Below are 17,906 nucleotides of genomic sequence, written 5' to 3' on the forward strand. Positions count from 1 at the left end.
TCTTCCTTCTGCACGCCCTTCCAGAACATTTCAGAACCAAGTCTTAGAGGGCCAGTAGCACCTCAGTGACCTTGGCTCTCCATACAGAAATCCTGGGGTGAGTCTTGCTACTAATGCCTGATAAATTCTGAGCTCTGTGTGGCCTTTGTATCCTGAGGTTACTATAATTGTCTCTTCAACCAGGCTCTTTCATAGGGAGCTTCGATCCTGTGGCCAGGCAATCCAGGCCTTGGCATTGTTGAGCTCCCAGATTCTTGTTGGGGATGAAGGATAGACAACCCAACTGTGTCATGTTGTCTGAGAACTGGTCACCAGAAACTTCAGGTATGCCTGACACTTTGCTGGATGCTTGATGGTCCCAAATATTGTTTATAATGTTCTTTTACATTTAAAGGGGGATATGATATAGATATAAATAATTTACATTGGTATGGATTTTAAGGTCAATTTTGTTATATGTATATATATTTCTGATCTTGATTAAGCTATTGTGATTGTGTAGTTCATTTTAAAATGTAATGTATAATTAAAAAATATAGGTTGTTAATGGATAATCATCGATAATAGTCAAGCTTGTAGTCATGTTAGTTAGATTCTCTAGATATATAGAGATATATTTTAGTTAGATAGGAATTCTTCATATCTTCCAAAGGCTACAGAATATGGCATTTTAAATGTTTTACTAACTTAGGGTTTTCATGACAATGAGACACGTCTGCTCCTGGCAGCACCAATCTACTTCAAGAGGAAGATGGGCATCGAAGAGGCTCCTTATGGAGTTTGATAGCCATTTGGGTAAGAAACTGCTCTTGCCTGGATTGTTGCATAAACTGGACACAAGAACCCATAGAGAGAGGACTGCAAAACTTGCCTAAGGTGAGATGGTCTTTTGGGGCTCCTGATTCGTAAAAGAGTCTGTGAGACATTCTACAGGACACAACAAAAAGTGACTAAACTGTCATTGGAATTTTTCTGCTTCATGGAAATGTCTGCTGGATACTATGGGCCTGAAGATGGATGCCCCAACGGTACAAAGGAACTTTGGGTGACAGGAAGCGAGATGTCTCTGTCATTTCTAGAGTTTTATAAGTTACTTATTTCTTGTTTACTTAGGTAACATTATATCCTTCTGGAGTCTTTGATAGAGTTAAAAAATAAATAGATAGTTATAGTTTTCCTTAGTTATGATAAAAGATAAAATAGATTTAAATATTATAACTATAATTCTTGCTTGATAACTGTTTTGTTATATGTAATTTTACTATGTTAAAGTTAAAGCCTTTCTCTTTTGTTTAAACAGAAAAAGGGGAAATGATGGAGGAGAGTTATCTGTCTATGTTACTTTCATTGGTTAATTAATAAAAAAAACTGCCTTGGCCCTTTAAGAGAAAGAAAATTAGGTAGGCGGAGTAAACAAAACAAAATGCTGGGTAAAAGACAGTGGGACAGACGCTTCAGGCAGTTGCCATAGTGAGTTGCCATGCTTCTCCTCTCTGACATGGACACAGGTTAAGATCTCTCCTGGTAAGTGACCACCTCGTGGTGCTACACAGATTACTAAATATGGGTTAAAACAAGATATAAATATTAACCAATAAGAGGCTAAAACTAATGGGCCAGACAATGTTTAAAAGAATACAGTTTCTGTGTAATTATTTTGGGTAAAGCTAGCCGAGTGGCGGCATGCAGCCCCGCCGCTCCATCAACAGATGCTAGGGTCAGAAGTACAACAGTCCTATCAGCCACTGTGACGTCTACCTTCTAGAGTTCAGTTAATAGTGTTTCCTAAGGTAATCTCAGATAAGTAAGCAAGGAGCCACATGCTACTATAGCAGGTGGACATGATTAAGTTTAGGGAAAGGTTTTGAAGAAAGTGCTGATGGGGGGGCAAGAGCTGAAGGATGAGGGAGAAGTGGTAGAAGAAGCCAAGTGGTGGGCACAGCAGGTACAAAGGCACTGAAACTAAAGGGAACATGCTACTATTGCCTCTTCTTCATTCATTCATTCTGTATAGGCAAGGGGCACACTAGTTTACTCACTGTTAGATGCTGAAGCTGCCAAGGTGAATGAGATATGGGCTACATCTGCCACATCACAACCCTGGGCTTTGCTTAGTCCTTGACCTTGACTGACTCGGCATGACCTTGACTGACTCGGCACTTCCTCAGGGACTGGTCATTAGAGGCTGCCGTCTGCCCACAGCCACTTGCCTTCACGCCCTCTCTTCCCTTGCTGTCTTTCCCCTCCCCATTAGCTTTTTTCGTGAGCCCCAGCATGCTTCAGATTAAAGTTTGTGTGCGGCCGGGCGGTGGTGGCGCATGCCTTTAATCCTAGCACTCGGGAGGCAGAGGCAGGCGCATCTCTGAGTTCAAGGCCAGCCTGGTCTACAAGAGCTAGTTCCAGGACAGGCTTTAGAAACTACAGGGAAACCCTGTCTCAAAAAAAAAATAAAAATAAAAATAAAAGCTTGTGCGCGTGACAGACAGGCACAAGGAGCCTCAAACCTCTTTCAGCTGTGCTGCAGGCGGACTCACCTTTCTCCACTCTGCCGCTCCCTTCACTCTCCATTCTGATTTCTGAAAGAGATTAAAAAAAAAAACCAGTTTCAGAAGCTGTATTCCTCATAGACGTGGAAAGAGGGGACAGGAAGAGGCTTCAAAATCCTGGCTCTCAGAAAGAAATTATGACTGGGGGCTGGGAAGGCCTTCCCGGCACCTCCAAGGTAAAAGCCTTTTATTAGATGACTGTGTCTTAGGTTCTAATGTTGGAGACAATCCCACCCCCATCTACTGGTATCCTCACTGAAATCAGGAGGGGCATGGGGGTTACACATTCAGTTTTGCCAGTCTTTTAGTGACCAGAAAAGAGTTTCCAAAATTTGAAATCTAAGTGGGTTTAGAAGGTAGGTGAAAGGATTCAGAGCCAACAATGCTGGTGCCGACCTGGGTTGACCAGATGGTGCTGCCAAGTCATACAGATGTATGGTTGCATGGACAAGCTAAAGTAGAAAACCTCCAGACAGCTAGGTCTCCAAAGGCCTGGTTGCTCCCTTAATGGACTTACTGCTGATGCAATTTGGGGTTCAAATTTCTCCAGATTGATGGATGGTTTGTTAGTACTACTGTCCCACTCAGAGACGCACGGATTAGTCTTCTGGGCATCCACGGAAAACACAGGAACCATTCACCAAAAACTGATGGTTTTGTGACTCAGCCTGTACTAGAGTCTTCTTGAACACTTCCCATAACTTCTCTTTTACATGTGTGCATATTTAAAAATGGCCATCTCTGCATGGAAGTATATCCATGAACAAGATTTAATTTTTTTTTTAGCAGAAAGATTGATAAGCACCATTTTTTGAGATGGGGTCTTATTATGTAGCCCAGGTTGTCTCAAGCTCAATCCTCCAGCTTCCCCCTCCTGAGTGCTAGTATAGGGCGTTATCACCATGCCTAGATCCACTTTTGTCCTAAATTTTCAAAACTGTTTTACCTGCTGTGCATTATTAGCATTCTTACATATGTCTATAGAGCCAGCCTTTGAATTTTACTGATGAGTCTTCCCAGCCATTTGATTTAGATTGCTTTGATCCATTGATCAATTTGGAGAAAATAGTATCAACAATATTTTGTCTTCAAATCCTTGGACACAGTACATGTTTTGATTTATTTAGGTCTACAGTTTCTGTCCATAGTAAATTAGAGCTTTAGGACTTGCATTTGTCTTGTTGAATGTATTGTCAACAATGCCTTATTATTATGTGATGATCCTAGAAACTGTACTTAAACATTTATTCAGTATTTTTTTATTGTTGTATATAGAATATAATTGACCTCAATTGTTTTTGACCTTGCATTACAAGACTTTGTTACTCTCACGTATTAGTTCTAATAGCATTTTAATAGTTTTAAAGGCTTTCTACAGACACGATCATGTTATCTGCCTCAAAGATGGAGTTTTTGGTCCTTCCTTCCCAATCTGTAAGCCTTTCTCTTTTCACACTGGCTAGGATTCCCAGCACAATGCTGAACAAAACCCGTAACCATGGGCATCTTTGCCTTCCTCCCAGTCTCAGGGGAAAAGCAATTTGCCCTTTATCATTATGATGCGATCAGAACAATTTTGGTAGATTTCCTTTGTGGTTTTCAGATATTCCCCTTGAATTCCTAGTTCATAAAATTTTTTTCTTTCTCTTTTAAAATTATGAATGGGTGTTAATTAATTTTGCCAAATGCTTTTTTCATAACCATTGCCGTGACCACATGGGTTTTCTTTTAGTCTGTTTGTTAATGACTATCACTTCTGGGGCTTTGAATGTTCAACTCTCCTCTTTTCTAGACTATGTTCTACTCTATCACAGTGTAATATATTTGTAATATATTACTAGACTTTAATTTCTTATTTTGTTAAAATTTTTGTAATCTGTGTTCATATGAGATTCTTTTAGGATTCCTTTCATGAACTCTTTTCCTAGTTTGGGGTAACAGGAATCTCCCTGCCTTCTCAGAGCTTGCTCACTGACTGCAGACAGTGAACTGTGAATAATCACATGCTGTTTTTTCTCTGCTCTAAGTAACAGTTGTATCTTTCTGTTGCTGATGCCCAAGGTCTCGAAACAATAGTTTTGCTCTCATTTTGTCTGGTTTCCAGTTGTCTGTGGCAGAAAGCAATTCATGAAGCAGTTGGGAGGAAGCAGAAGTCATTTTTTTTTCTGTACAATTTGAAGAGAGCTTAGACAGGCACCTCTTATTTCCTCACATCTTTAATCTTCCCTTGCTGAGATGCATGTTGGGTGCAATGTTGAGTCTGGTTTTTGCAGGTAGAGACAGCTCCTCCTTTGGGTATTTGAGAGCAGGCCTATTTTCAGGTTAAGCATTCTTGGTTTATTTGATTTCCTGGTTTCAACGTGGCGTCACCCCTAAAGTTCATGTGCTTGGAAGCACAATGTGGGGATAAGGACAAGTAGGTAAACTTTTTGGAGGGAATTTGGTCATGGGAGCCACATTTGGGAGAATTAGTAAGTACCTTGGGAGTGAGTTGGGTCTCAGGGGTTGGCACTGGATACACAGGCTGTTATGAAGCCCGTTCCTTTCTTTGGTCTTTCTTCTGCACACACATGCACCCACACATGCTGCTCTTATGTGTGTTCCCCCCACACTATGCAATCTGCAGGTCATGGTGCCGCATGATGTGGCTTCCTGATCTTGGGCTTTTCCTCCCCAAATCATAAACCACATAAACCATGACAACAGTTTCCTTTGAGGTATCAGCCTTTTGTATCCTGTTAGAGCAATGCAAAGGAACTGAAGCATTGGAGCTGTTTCTTATTTGGGCTTCCAAGTACTCTCTAAATCTAATTAGATTTTATTATTGCTCAAAGTCCTAAAAAAAACTATAGTGTTTTATAGCTGGGTATAATATCCTAGATAAATATAGAACATGAAATAATCAAATGATCTTTTTATACCCATGACAAAGTCAGCACAATTACAAGAAAGCCCCTGCTTTAAAAGCGAAAGCCGACGGTCAGGAGACACAATGTGTGACCCGCACTTTTGTAATGGATGGTAACTTCAGTATTTTGAAATGGAAACAGGATGAGATCACTAACTTTCAGTTTTTAAATGCTGTGGAGGTTCCTGTTTAAATGCTGATGAAAACGAATCACTTGGAAAAAGACACTTATCCTTTAAGAAATTATAACTAGTTAGGTATGGTAACACATGCCTTTAGTCTCAGACTCAAGAGTAGATTTCTAAGTCCAGCCTGGTCTATGTAGTAAGGCCTGAACTAATGAGAACTTGTCTCAAAAAAAAAAAATTGTGGCTATGTGAACCAAGCTACTTCTTACTTAGCTGTAGATACTTCTCTCTCAACTGTAGACACTTCTCACTTAGCTATAGGGAGGCAAACTGTAAAATCTGTTGGCATTGTGAGCACTATTATAAACATTCTTTCAGTCAAACAAATCCTCAAAAGGACGAACTGAGAGGGTAACTTCAGATAGGATGAAAACAATAACTCAGAATTATACAATCTCCTGCCTTTTCTTTCTTATTATTCCAGGGGATGAGCAGGGTAGAAATCACTGTATAGACTTGGTAATTCCTTCCTATTCATTTAAACGACCTAAATAGAATAAATATACATACATAACTGAGACACAATTAACAAACACTGGACAGGACTTTCAATGTCCGGTTAGTTACTTTGAAGGCTGTCTCCTCTGAGAAGTAGATCCGTGTCATATGGAAAGGAAATTCATTTGGGAATTTATTCCTATTAATTGTCAATGACGATGGATCATGACTGCTCCAGTATCTGTCTGTTGGCAGAGTTCTGTCCTTTGAGATTGTAAACTGAACTCCTCAGTTCTTAGCTGACTGTCAAGTGAGGACCATTTCTAGCCTCTAGAAGTGATCCAAATTCCTTGGTTCATGGCCTTATTTCCCCAAGTTCAAAGCCAATAATGATGGACTGAGCTTTTCCTCAAACCTCATATGCCTCTTCCTTCTCCTAGCATAGCTCTCTAAGCTGCGTGAGTAAATTGCTGCGGCTCATGTGACTTTTTGTCACATAGGATAACATATGGAGGTTCTGGAGTAGTGACTCAGCAGTTTAAGAGCACTTGATGCTTTTGAAGAGGTCCCTGATTCAGTTCCCAAAACTCACATGGCATCTTACAGCTACCTGTAACCCTAGTTCCAGGGAACCTCTTCTGGTCTCTAACAGAACGAGGCAGGTATGCAGTACACATATATACATGAGAGTAAAAATGTTCATACATATAAAATAAAAATAAATAAATCTTTTGTAAGATAATATAAAATTTTAAGTACAGGAAGTAGAAGTTTTGAATGGGGTAGTAATTTACTTATCATAGCCAAGAGCAGAAGAATTCATAAAGCAAGGTCAGTTACTACAGAACTCAAGTTCATGAGCATCGCATAGTCACATGGTTTGATTTTCCATGGTATGTCTCCCTCCTGGAAATGCCAAGGAGCCTTTCTTTGACCAAACTCATTGTCCTGTATAACTGACCACGCAGCTTTTTGCTATCAATATTTTTGTCACATCCTTTTGGTGCTATCCTCTCCTGTCCTCTGCCTTTTGATGACATAGTTCAATGTGATCATCTTACACACACATTGAGCTTCTCTACATCCTCTTCCGACTCCTATCTTAGATGTACATATAACATCCTTGACTTCCTTATCTAGTCGCAAATATTCCTGGTTGCCTTATGGAGAAAGAAACATGTTTTTTCTTTTTACTTTTTTACTCTGTCTGTCCTTTGTTTTGACTGCAAGTTGGTCATTCCACTGTGAAAACAGACTTAGGAAACAGATCATTCCATTCTAGAGATTGCTTCTATGTCTATGACTAACTCTCTAAGTGCTATTAGAGATTGAGCCCTTGAGGAAAGGTTAAGCAAACACCTAAATAAAATCAGAAGTGATGCAGATCCCAACAGATGTTACAGCATAGCAAGGAAGCACAAGGAAAAACAAGGTAACGTGACTCTTCCAAAAGACCATGACTTCTTAACTTGTAAACAAAAAGATATCCAAATGGATGGGCATATAATTGAAAAGTCTCCTTATGAAATGATTAATGAGCTCAAAGAGAGCATAAACAAATAAACAATGACGCAAAGGAATCAACCCAGGATGTGAAGGAGAAAGTCAACAGTATACATGAGAAATTCAGCAAGCAAACAGATTTTGAAGAAAAAATGAACAGAAATTCTAGAAATGAAAATCAAATGAACTAAATAAAAAATCCTATGGAAAGCCATATACTAGACAAGGTAGATAAGGCATAAGGAGAAACATCAGGGGCTGGGAAGATGGCTCGGTGTGCAATGTGTTGGCTGCGCAAGCACCAGGGCCTGAGTTCAAATATCTACAAGCTGTGTAAGGCACAGATGTGCAGCAGGAGCATCCGCAGCCCTGATGCTCTGTGGGGTGATGTAGCTGGGGACAGGAGCATCCCCAGAGGCTCATGGACCAGCTAACCTAGAGTACATGGCAGAAAATCAACAAAGAGTCACTGTCTTTTCGGGTGGTGGTGGTGCACATCCTTAATCCTAGTACTTGGGAGGGAGAGGCAAGGAAATCTCTGTGAGTTGAGGTCATCCTAGTCTACATATTGAGTTCAAATGGCAATAGCAAAAAAAAAAAAAAACCAAACCAAACAACAACAAGCCTAGGAATAAGTCTAACTCAGAGGGTGAAGGACCTCTAAAACAAGAAGTTTAAAGCATTGAAGACAAAAAGATATATTTTATTATATTTAAGATATTAAAGGAAGGAAAGATTTTGTATGCTTAGAGGTGACAAAAAATTGTGATGAAAAATTGATATATTACCAAAAGCACTATATAGATTCAATTCAATCTCACTAAAATTCCAATGGCATTCTACATACAAATAGAAAAAAATCATAAAATTGATATAGAAGCAAAAAAAGACCCCAAATAGCTGGACCATACTACAATGTCTGATCTCAAATTATACTATCTAAGCCACAGTTACAGAAACAGCATGATGCAGGCATGAAACTAGGCATATAGACCAATGGGATAGAAAAGAGGACTGAGAAATTAGCCTTAGAGATGCAGCTTTTGGCATCTAATATTTTTACAAAGATGCCATAAACATATATTAGAGGAAAAGAGAATAAATGGTGCCCGGAGAACGAGATATCCACATAGAGATGACCATGACTAGATCTCTGCTCTTCACCTTGTAAAGAAAATCTACTGACAATGGGTGAAGGCCTTAATTAAGACAGATGCTTTGGAGGAAAATGTAGGGCAAACACCCAAGATAAGGGCCAGACAAGGACTTTTTTAAAAGGACCCTTTAGCTCAGGAAATAATAGTCTGGCTTGAGAAGTAGAATCCCACAGAATGAAAAGACTGCTGGACAGCGAAGCAGACAGCAGAGAAGGGAGCCAGCCTACTTAATGGGAGAAAATTGTGCCAACTGTACATGTAACAGAAAATTCATACCTAAAATACACAAAGAACCCCGTTATTTTCCTTCAGAAGCACAGGCTTCACGGCCACATGAACCAAGGAGGGAGCCCTGGCTTCCGCTGAACACTGCAAACACCTTCACTGAAAGAGAAAGATGACCAGAACAAAAACAAGCCAACAAACAAAAAAGGGGGAGAGAAAAGGAAGGAGGTGTAAACCAATGAATGACTTCAAATATGTAAGTCCTGGTGCAGAATAAAAAGCAACCCAAAAGAGCAAGAGAACACATCTCATGCACGAATGGCTAATCCCCCACATCAGTATACCTTTAATGAAAACAGCCTGAAAGAACTTCCAATGACTATAGCCTTGTTCAGACACCTCACAGAGGAGAAACAAGCCCCCGAAGCTGAATGAAATAAAGAAATTCATCAGAGGGGCCCAGGAGCACCCCAAACAGTCTAGGCTCTTGCTGTTGCTCACAGCTGCTCACCAGCACTGCGTGAGTGAAGACTCTGCTGCTGACAACACCACACACTTGAGTTGCAAGACACTGAGACAACAATCTTTAACTGCCCAGGAAACTTTCTCCCTGACAAATCACCTTCATTGTGACTGTCGGAAGGTGCTGGGGGAGAAACGTCATCAACGGTCTTGTCTAGTGGTGCTCCCTACATGGTTTCCAGACCAAATATGCCCACTAGTAAACACTGTGGCAAGACTCTTTTTGGTCTTGATTGGATTTGAGGTCTGCTCTGCAGGAGGAAATGCATACTTAGTACTGTAAACAGGATGGAGGAGGTCACCGGGCTTAGGGGGAGAGTCTATTGATGTTGTTCTTTTAAACGGTTATGTTATCAAAACTCCTTCTAAATAGTTATATTTCTATCCACAGATTTATGCTGCTCCCAACTTTGGCTAGGGAAGTTTCTTATTGCAGTGGGTGGTGGTTAAGGCAGAGACACATTGTTATTCAAAGTGCTGAGAATAGGTGACTTTGATATGTTAAGCAATCAATGAGACATCTACATCTAACCCCTCACCCCCAAGGCTCAGGGAACTTTACAGAAGACGGGGCAGAAAGAATGTAAGAGCCAGAGGATGGGAAGCACGGCTGTGAGATGCTGTCCTCTGGATACAACATGGCATTGCAGTATGAGCTCACAGCAGCCGTGGTGATCAAACCAGTCAAAATTTCCATCATCGACGGTGGAGGGGTTTGCAAGGCTCCACCCCGACTTGAGAAATTATTGGCAGTTGATGGCTTGAAGGAGTGTGGCAGTGGAAGTTGTCTGTGCACCAGTGGATGACCCCATGTCTATGTGGATGTGGGCAGCTCTAATTGGACTCCGTGGGTTAAATAAGTGAATAAATTACAAAAGGACAGACTTTGAAGGAGGGAATGGAAAGAGTTCTAGGAGTGCTGAGTTAGGAAGTAAGGAATATGATCAAGGAACATTGTCTTTGTGCACGTAGATTTTCAAAAAAATAAGTAAAAATTTAAAAATATAATATAAAAGAAACCCTCAAAGCACTCAGTTAATAAACACACACACACACACACACACACACACACACACAATACAACATCCTTAGTCATTGAGGAAATACAATTCAAAACGACAATGAGATTCCATGGCATTTCAGTCAAGGATGGTTGTCATCAGGAAAACAAATGATAGAGGGAATGCAAGGAAAAAGGTTTATACACTGAAAATGCAAATTAGGGTGGCCACTGCCATGGAGGTTCTCAAAAGACTAAAAATAGAACTCCCATGTGACACATCCATACTATTCTAGTGTGTATAAACAAATAATTCTACATCTGCCCACCACAAAGATATTGGCACGCAAACCACGTTTATGATGCCACTGTTCACAGTAATCAAAACATAGAACCATCAACAGCAAAAAAGAGCAAAAGAACATGAGTTATATACATGCATATATATGTACTATAAAGTTTTATTAAACCATTGTTAAGAACAAAATGATGTCTTTTTAAAGGAAATGAATAGAGACCATCATGTTAAACAAAACAAGCCAGACTCAGAAAAGGCAACAATAATGTGTTTTCTCTCATGTGGAATCTACCAGTCATCTACCTCCTAAAAAGAGGAAGATTATCAGAAAGAAAGAGGGTCATTGGTGTGAGGTGGGGGCAAGAAATGACAATGGGGAGTTGAATGTGTGCAAAGTACAGGATATACACGTGCGAGCATCACAATGAAACCCATTGTTTCATAGTCTCATTTTAAAACACTTTTTTCAGTATTGGAGACTGGCTTGGCTTATAAATGCTATGTAACAGTGCACGGCCGAACTACCTCCTCATCTTGTACGTTCATTACAAACAAACTTTAACTGGTTATCTTCAGACAGGACAAAGACACTCGTCACCTTTCTAAGAGATGCCAGGCTGTTCCTGCTTCCTCTTGTATCTGTTCATCAGGCAGACTAGCAAAAATATGAAGATCAGACCAATGATGACAGCTGCAATCCAGGATTTGCTTTCGTCTTGATTAGATTCTGACCTTGGAAGAACTAGAAATGACCACAAGTTTTTAGTCAGTAAGAAACTCATTTATGAAAGGCTTAAATTTCCTTCCTTCCTTCCTTCCTTCCTTCCTTCCTTCCTTCCTTCCTTCCTTCCTTCCTTCCTTCCTTTCCATCATTTCTTTGAGCTTTAGGGCCTTAGGAAACTGAAATTAACAACAGGAGGCTTAGAAAGTCCCTTGGAAATGGTCCCTCCACCCACCATCATCTTGAAGTCAGCCTCTAGATCACCTCTCATTTGGGCAAATAGAACAACCTTCTCATGGGCATCTACTCCCAAGTGTTTGATTATTATTTCCCCTGAGGTGGCCCGGGACTCATCAGCCTGCCCTTTGGCATGCCTCCTCGGTTAGAAAGCCTTCGAAACTTCCTCATTCTCTGGAGAATCAGATCCCCGAAGGCCAGGAATTCCTTCCTAGAACAGGAATGCCTAACTGCATTCCGGGAAGTTGATGGAAAGTTGAGTGGCTCACGCTATAGACATTTACAGGAAGAGTTCTTTTGTTTAGTCCTAAATTCTAGGAAGACTGAGGAGGATCTCCCATAGTTTAGCTAGAATAATAAGATGAAGAATTATTGGCACCATGGATCATACTTAATACCTTCTGAGTGTGTCCCCGTTTGTCTCACTTGAACCTGTTTGGAATTTCCAATAAAGGAGGATTATGCTTCTTATTGGAAGACTTCCACCTTTTGATACTCAGATTCAGTGGCTAACCTATCTCTGAGTAAAGCATAGCTTGGGGACCCTTTTGCTGAGGTAGCCAGAGCAGAAGCGTTTCTGAAGGTGGCACCTGGGGAAGTTCTATGCAGTTGCCAAGTAGAAGTGAGCCATGATGAGTGTATGGTGCTGATCTGTCCCTGTTCATTTGTGGACAAGGGCGGTGGGAGTGGGGTATGATGTTGGTGTCTACATGAAGGTGCTGAGCTTCAGGCACTTCTTAGGTCATCTATATGGTCATCTATACTGCAGTAGAAGCAAATGGGACAGCTAGGTGACCCTTTCAGTGACTGAGACATCTGAGTAAAAGGAAATCAGTACCAGGAAAGGGAGTGTGGGTTTAGTTGTAAAACTGGCTGTGGGTACTAGTCACAGGGATGCTTCTAGGAGTATGTCCATAGGCCGAGTTGCTGAGGGAGGCACAAGGAGGAGGCAAAGCCAGGGAATGCAGAAAGAGATGGATGGAGGGATGGCTCCAGAAGGGGCAAATCAGAGGGCTGGAGAAGGGACCCCAGAAACAAAAGGCAGATGGCTGGGGATTGGGATCAGGCTCAGAATAAACAGTGATGGGGGTCAGGTGGGTATAAGGTGCCTTCATCCTAGAAGGAATGGTTGCTTTTCAATAGTGGGGTACAGGCATAGATTAGTTCTCAAAGGGACAAAGCTGGGACTGAGTTTCAACCTTCTTTTTTTGTTGTTCCATCAGCATGGAAGCCAGAAACATACCAAGAAGATGCTACAAAGCCCTCCTTCACTAAGTCTGTCTTATAAATACTTCCTGCGTCTTATTGAATACAACTGATTCGCTGTGGTCCTCTCATCACTGTGGACCTCTCATCAGCTGAGAACACTCGCTGCCTCATGATTTTTCTGTGCAGAAAGTCATTGCAAATTGCAGGGTCTTCCCTTTAGAACCCCATCCCCTTTTCCATTGTATTTACCAAGCCCAGTAATTCATCTGCAGTGTGGTAAGGCTCTAGTGCCTTCAGAAGGCTTATCTGACTTTCAGAGATCTTGCCTGCCTCCGAAGGCTCTCAGAGCTGATCATCAGCTTGTTTTAAGCTTCATTAGGCAATTGTTTCCACAACCATAATTTAGACTTGAATTTCATCTTTAAAAAAATTCAGTTTATCGTGTATGTATGCCATTGAGTTCTTATTTTCTTGGAAGAATCTTAAGAACTAGAAGGTATCTTCCAGCTTTGTGTTTTCAGTCTTATACTTGACAACGCCTAGAATGATTCCATATGCACAGTAAGTACTGTTGGGAAGCAGGTTTAAACAAAGTGTGTGTGTGTGTATGTGTGTGTGTGTGTGTGTGTGTGTGTGTGTGTGTGGTGTGTGTATGTATTTTATTCAATCGAAGGCTTCTTCTTAGGAGATATCTTCTATTTTCTGACTACAATATCTCATCCAAAAATAACTTCAAAGTCTGGGTCATTTTCAGGGCTAAGCCCAGATTCATAGACTCGTGGGCCAAGGACCATGCAGGGTTAGCAGAAGCCTTCTATTTGAGTCCTTTCTAGTGGCCTTCCGGAAGGTTTTCCAGCAAGCAGTGACCATTGGGAGGTTGGGCTAAAATGTTTTCTGCCTAACTCCCGGTGAAATAAGTCATCTTGGAAAGCAGCCTTACCTATATTTTGAGGTGTGGAGGAAATGGTCATTGACTCGGTTTCCAGAACACACACGGCGGTCACACTCCACACACCGTCAGGGAATGGAATGGATAGGTTAATGAAAACGCTGAATAGTTCCGTGACGTTGTCTTGTGATATCAGCATGTCATCACTGTACTCACTGGATGAATTAGTCGAATTAATTATCCAAACATACATCTTTGTAGGTTTTGGAAAACCTTGCTTAGATGAGCAGGTCAAATTTATGCCAGAATTCCTGTCTTTATACTGAACCTCGATTTTAGGTTCACTGAAGTTAGCTGGAGGCAGAATAGAGATGGAAACAGTCAGTCTAAATGCAGATGTATTTACAAAGGAATGGCAAATAACTAACAGCAAATTCCTTAATTGGGGTTCACCTGGCGCTCTCAAGGTGTGGGCCTCAGCCTACAGTGACGGCTACCTGATAAGCCTACATTTATCTTTCAAGAAATCCACTTAACTCCTTAGCCCAGTCAAGAGAGTGCTCTCTGAGAGACAGGCTAGCTAAAATGATCTTGCCAAGGTCTCTAGTGAAGCCCTATTCGAGGAAGTGAAGTCTGAGTGGCGGGCCTGACTACCGGGCCTCTATTGCCACGAGGAAACATCTCAATTTTCCATCCAGGGAAGGAACTGGGATTCCACCAGGAACTCACAGAGTTAACGGCATTTGCATGCTTTGGGTCTCATCTTTAAGAACCTAAGAATAATAAGAAGAAGTGGGGCCTTTGTGTTTACAAACTCAGACTATTGGTTTTTGACGTGATTACTGTGGTATCATCATCATGTGTTATAACAGCGGTTCTCAACCTGTGGGATGTGACCTCCCTTTGGGGATTGCATATCTGATATCCTGCATGTCAGATGCATTACGATTCACAACAGTAGAAAAACCACATTTATGAAGCAGCAATGAAATAATTTTATGGTTGGGATCACCACATCATGAGGAACTATATTAAAAGGTCACAGCATTAGGAACCTGACGCTCATGGATCCTATTAGGTTGGCCAGTCTATCAGAACCAGGGGGCCTCTTGTCTTGGCACTCCATTCCCTACCTCCAAGTGTCGAGGTTAGAGGCATGTGCCAATGTGCTTGACTTTTTCCATGAGTTCTGGGGATCCAGACTCGGGTCGTCATGCTTGTACAACAGGCATCTTATAGACCAAGTCATCCCCTCAGCCCCCAGATGAGGGTTTGTGGGTGAGGAAATCTCAAACTAGAGGAGAAAGCGGATGCAATGGCCACAGCCTCCACTGTTTTCCTCTGGCTGTGTCACTTTTGTTCAGCTAGCTCTAGGGATGATCCTCACTGATCCCCAAGAAGCAAACCATCAAAGAGCAAAGGGCTTTCTGTTTCCCACTCTCGGACCCCACCTTCTCTAAGATGGACTTCCTAGAAATGGCTCTCTTCTGCCTTCTTGTCCTGTCAGATCTCCAGTCTCAGTGTTTCTCTGCTCATTTATAGTCTCAGCGAGCAGGTCAACCATCTGAACACAACATTGACACATACCAACCACTGACAGCTCCGTCACTGTCTGCTGGAGGATAACTGATCCTTTGGATGTCTTTTTTTGTATAAAGCAATCATATAAGCCCATGTCCTTGATCTGAACATTGTGAAGTCCTAGAGTCCAGTTTTCTTCATCAAAGCTTGTGCGGTTCAGGTACTTGGCATTCACGCTATCAAGTTTCTCTCTGCCAAAATAGTGCTCATACAGAACAGACTTTTTCTGGTCCTGCCAAAATACTACCAGCTCACTCAGGCTCATGTTCTGGGCCTTTGTAGGATGGCACGGCAGGTATGCAGTCCTATTGAAATAAGCTTGCTTCTTCATGGTAGCAGCATCTAAAATAGAGAAACTGAGAATTAGGGAAGGGGAAACAAGAAGGAAGCACCCAGCCTCCAGCTTTCCCGCCAGCGATGGTACTGGAGAGATGGATGTTCAGATCTAGAACTGGGCATCCATGCTGGGCATCTGGGTTTGACACTTGCTCTCACTCCACTGGTCCCGTGTGCAGACTGCGGCCTTTGTGAGTCTCAGTTCTCCCTCCTGATTAAGGAGGCAGTCTGAAGTAATGTCTAGGATTCTCTCTGGCACTATTGTTCTGTAGATTTCTAAACGAGAATATTGACCATGACCACTGTGGTTGTCACAGTCTTCAATAGCTGCTATGCCATTCCCCTAAACCCTCCCTGTCCCATGCCATTCTCCTACTCTTTGGTTTGCTACTGTAATATATATATATATATATTATTAATATATATAATATATATTAATATATATGTATGTATGTATATACGTATATACATACACACACACATAGTGACTCTCGAGAGATTGTGGTGGTCAGAGAACTTAAAGACGAATGTCGGGGAGTGAACTCTAAGTGGGAGAGTGAGGAGGTGTGTAACATGGGAGAAACCCCAGAGAAACCAACTTGCTACTCCCAGGCTGCATTGCCTCTGGAAACTTTCATAACCCAAACAGAACATGCTGGAAAAGTTCAGAGAAAGGACATGCCGGCATCAGCCAGCTTGTAGGACGCTTTTCTGGGTTGCAGAGCTACTTGGGACTCAGCACAGAAAAAGCAAATAGAGGAAGCTGAGAGGCAAAAGGTGAGGCGAGGGTGCTGTTGTTGGTTCCCGTGAAGTTGGGAGCTGCCCCGGGGAGCAGACTGGAGAAGGTTCTGCATAAAGAGCCATTCATCTTTCAGGATTCCAGGAAGGGATGGGAGGGTAAAGGAGATGAGAGAGCTCCCACTCGAGTGTCAGCGATGCAGGGCAAGTTAAATTGACCTGATCCGTGGGCCTCCCTTTAAATAGGCCATAAACAGACAGGTAGTACTTGGCAAACTGCCTGCAGACCACCGTGAGAACCTAGGATCGAGAGGTTGAGAGAGGTCTCAGGGGATGCTCCAGGCACCAGTAACATAAGCACGCACGTCTGGGTTGGAGGAAGAGGGGAATCCCTGGGTTCCCACAGCAGTGAAACTGGGCTCCGAGGACAGTTTACTCCATCCGGCCTTCTGTTAACACCTTTGTCAATTTCTCAAGCACGAGGCAAGAGTGCCACCTACTGTAAATGCTAATAGTGCTGCGAGGGTTGGTGTGGGCAGAACCCATTCTGGTGTGGGTCTAATCTGCTGTGTGATTCTGGGCAGATGATCTAATAGAGAAACCAAGCAGGCAGCTGAAACGTCGACCAGCTATTGGTTGGGGTGGCATTATTGCTCAGCTATCAGCCACATTTTCTCCAGCTGGAAGTGAGTTCACCCTGCGTTTCTTATATCTTCCTGACACACAGGTTTTCTTTTCCTCTATGGAGACTCATAGTTCCTTCCTTCCTTCCTTCCTTCCTTCCTTCCTTCCTTCCTTCCTTCCTTTATTCCTCTCTCCCTCCCTTCCTCCCTTTCTTCTTTCTTTCTTTCTTTCGTTCGTTCGTTTGTTCTTTCTTTCTTCTTTTCTTTTTTCTTTCTTTCTTTCTTTTTTCTTTCTTTTTCAAGACAGGGTTTCCCTGTGTAGCCCCAGCTGTCCTAGAACTAGCTCTACAGACCAGGCTGGCCTTGAACTCACAGAGATGTCTGCTTCTGCCTCCCAACGTGTGGGATTTAAAGCATGCAGGATTAAAAGCACATGGAATTAAAAGCATGCGGGATTAAAAAGCAAGCAGGATTAAAAGCGTGTTCTGCCACCACCACTCGGCCCCTACTTTCCTTTCTATGTGCTCTCTCTACTAACAGACAAGTGCAACTTCTCCAACATGGGCCCCTTCTCCAAAAGCTAACTGAGACTTCCTCCTCACCTCCGTTTCCTCTTTACTTACAAATACAAAGTAAACCAAAGACATTGGCCTCATCTGGGGGCTCCTCAGAACTTAGACTCTCTGGTTCCGCCCAGGATCTGAACCAGAGTCTGCATTTTTACCAAAAACACCTATTTGGGAAACCGAGGAAATCAGTGAAGCAGACCTGGACACAATCATTTCCA

General features: G+C 42.1%; 1 protein-coding gene across 2 annotated transcripts in view; it reads right to left on the reverse strand.

Moving 5' to 3' along the window:
- Positions 1–17,906, reverse strand: part of Cd86 (CD86 molecule) — a 64,092-nt gene that overhangs the window by 1,836 nt on the left and 44,350 nt on the right. For both annotated transcript variants that reach the window (XM_038345935.1, XM_038345934.1), the window contains exons 3-6: positions 15,429–15,764; positions 13,893–14,195; positions 11,384–11,527; positions 2,535–2,576 (exon numbers count right to left, since the gene is read on the reverse strand). In XM_038345935.1, the coding sequence (XP_038201863.1) occupies positions 11,388–11,527; positions 13,893–14,195; positions 15,429–15,764 (779 nt within the window). In that variant the 3' untranslated portion in view covers positions 2,535–2,576; positions 11,384–11,387. The remainder of the gene's footprint in view (positions 1–2,534; positions 2,577–11,383; positions 11,528–13,892; positions 14,196–15,428; positions 15,765–17,906) is intronic.

Source organism: Arvicola amphibius, chromosome 10 (assembly GCF_903992535.2).
Source record: "Arvicola amphibius chromosome 10, mArvAmp1.2, whole genome shotgun sequence".
Lineage (NCBI taxonomy): Eukaryota > Metazoa > Chordata > Mammalia > Rodentia > Cricetidae > Arvicola > Arvicola amphibius.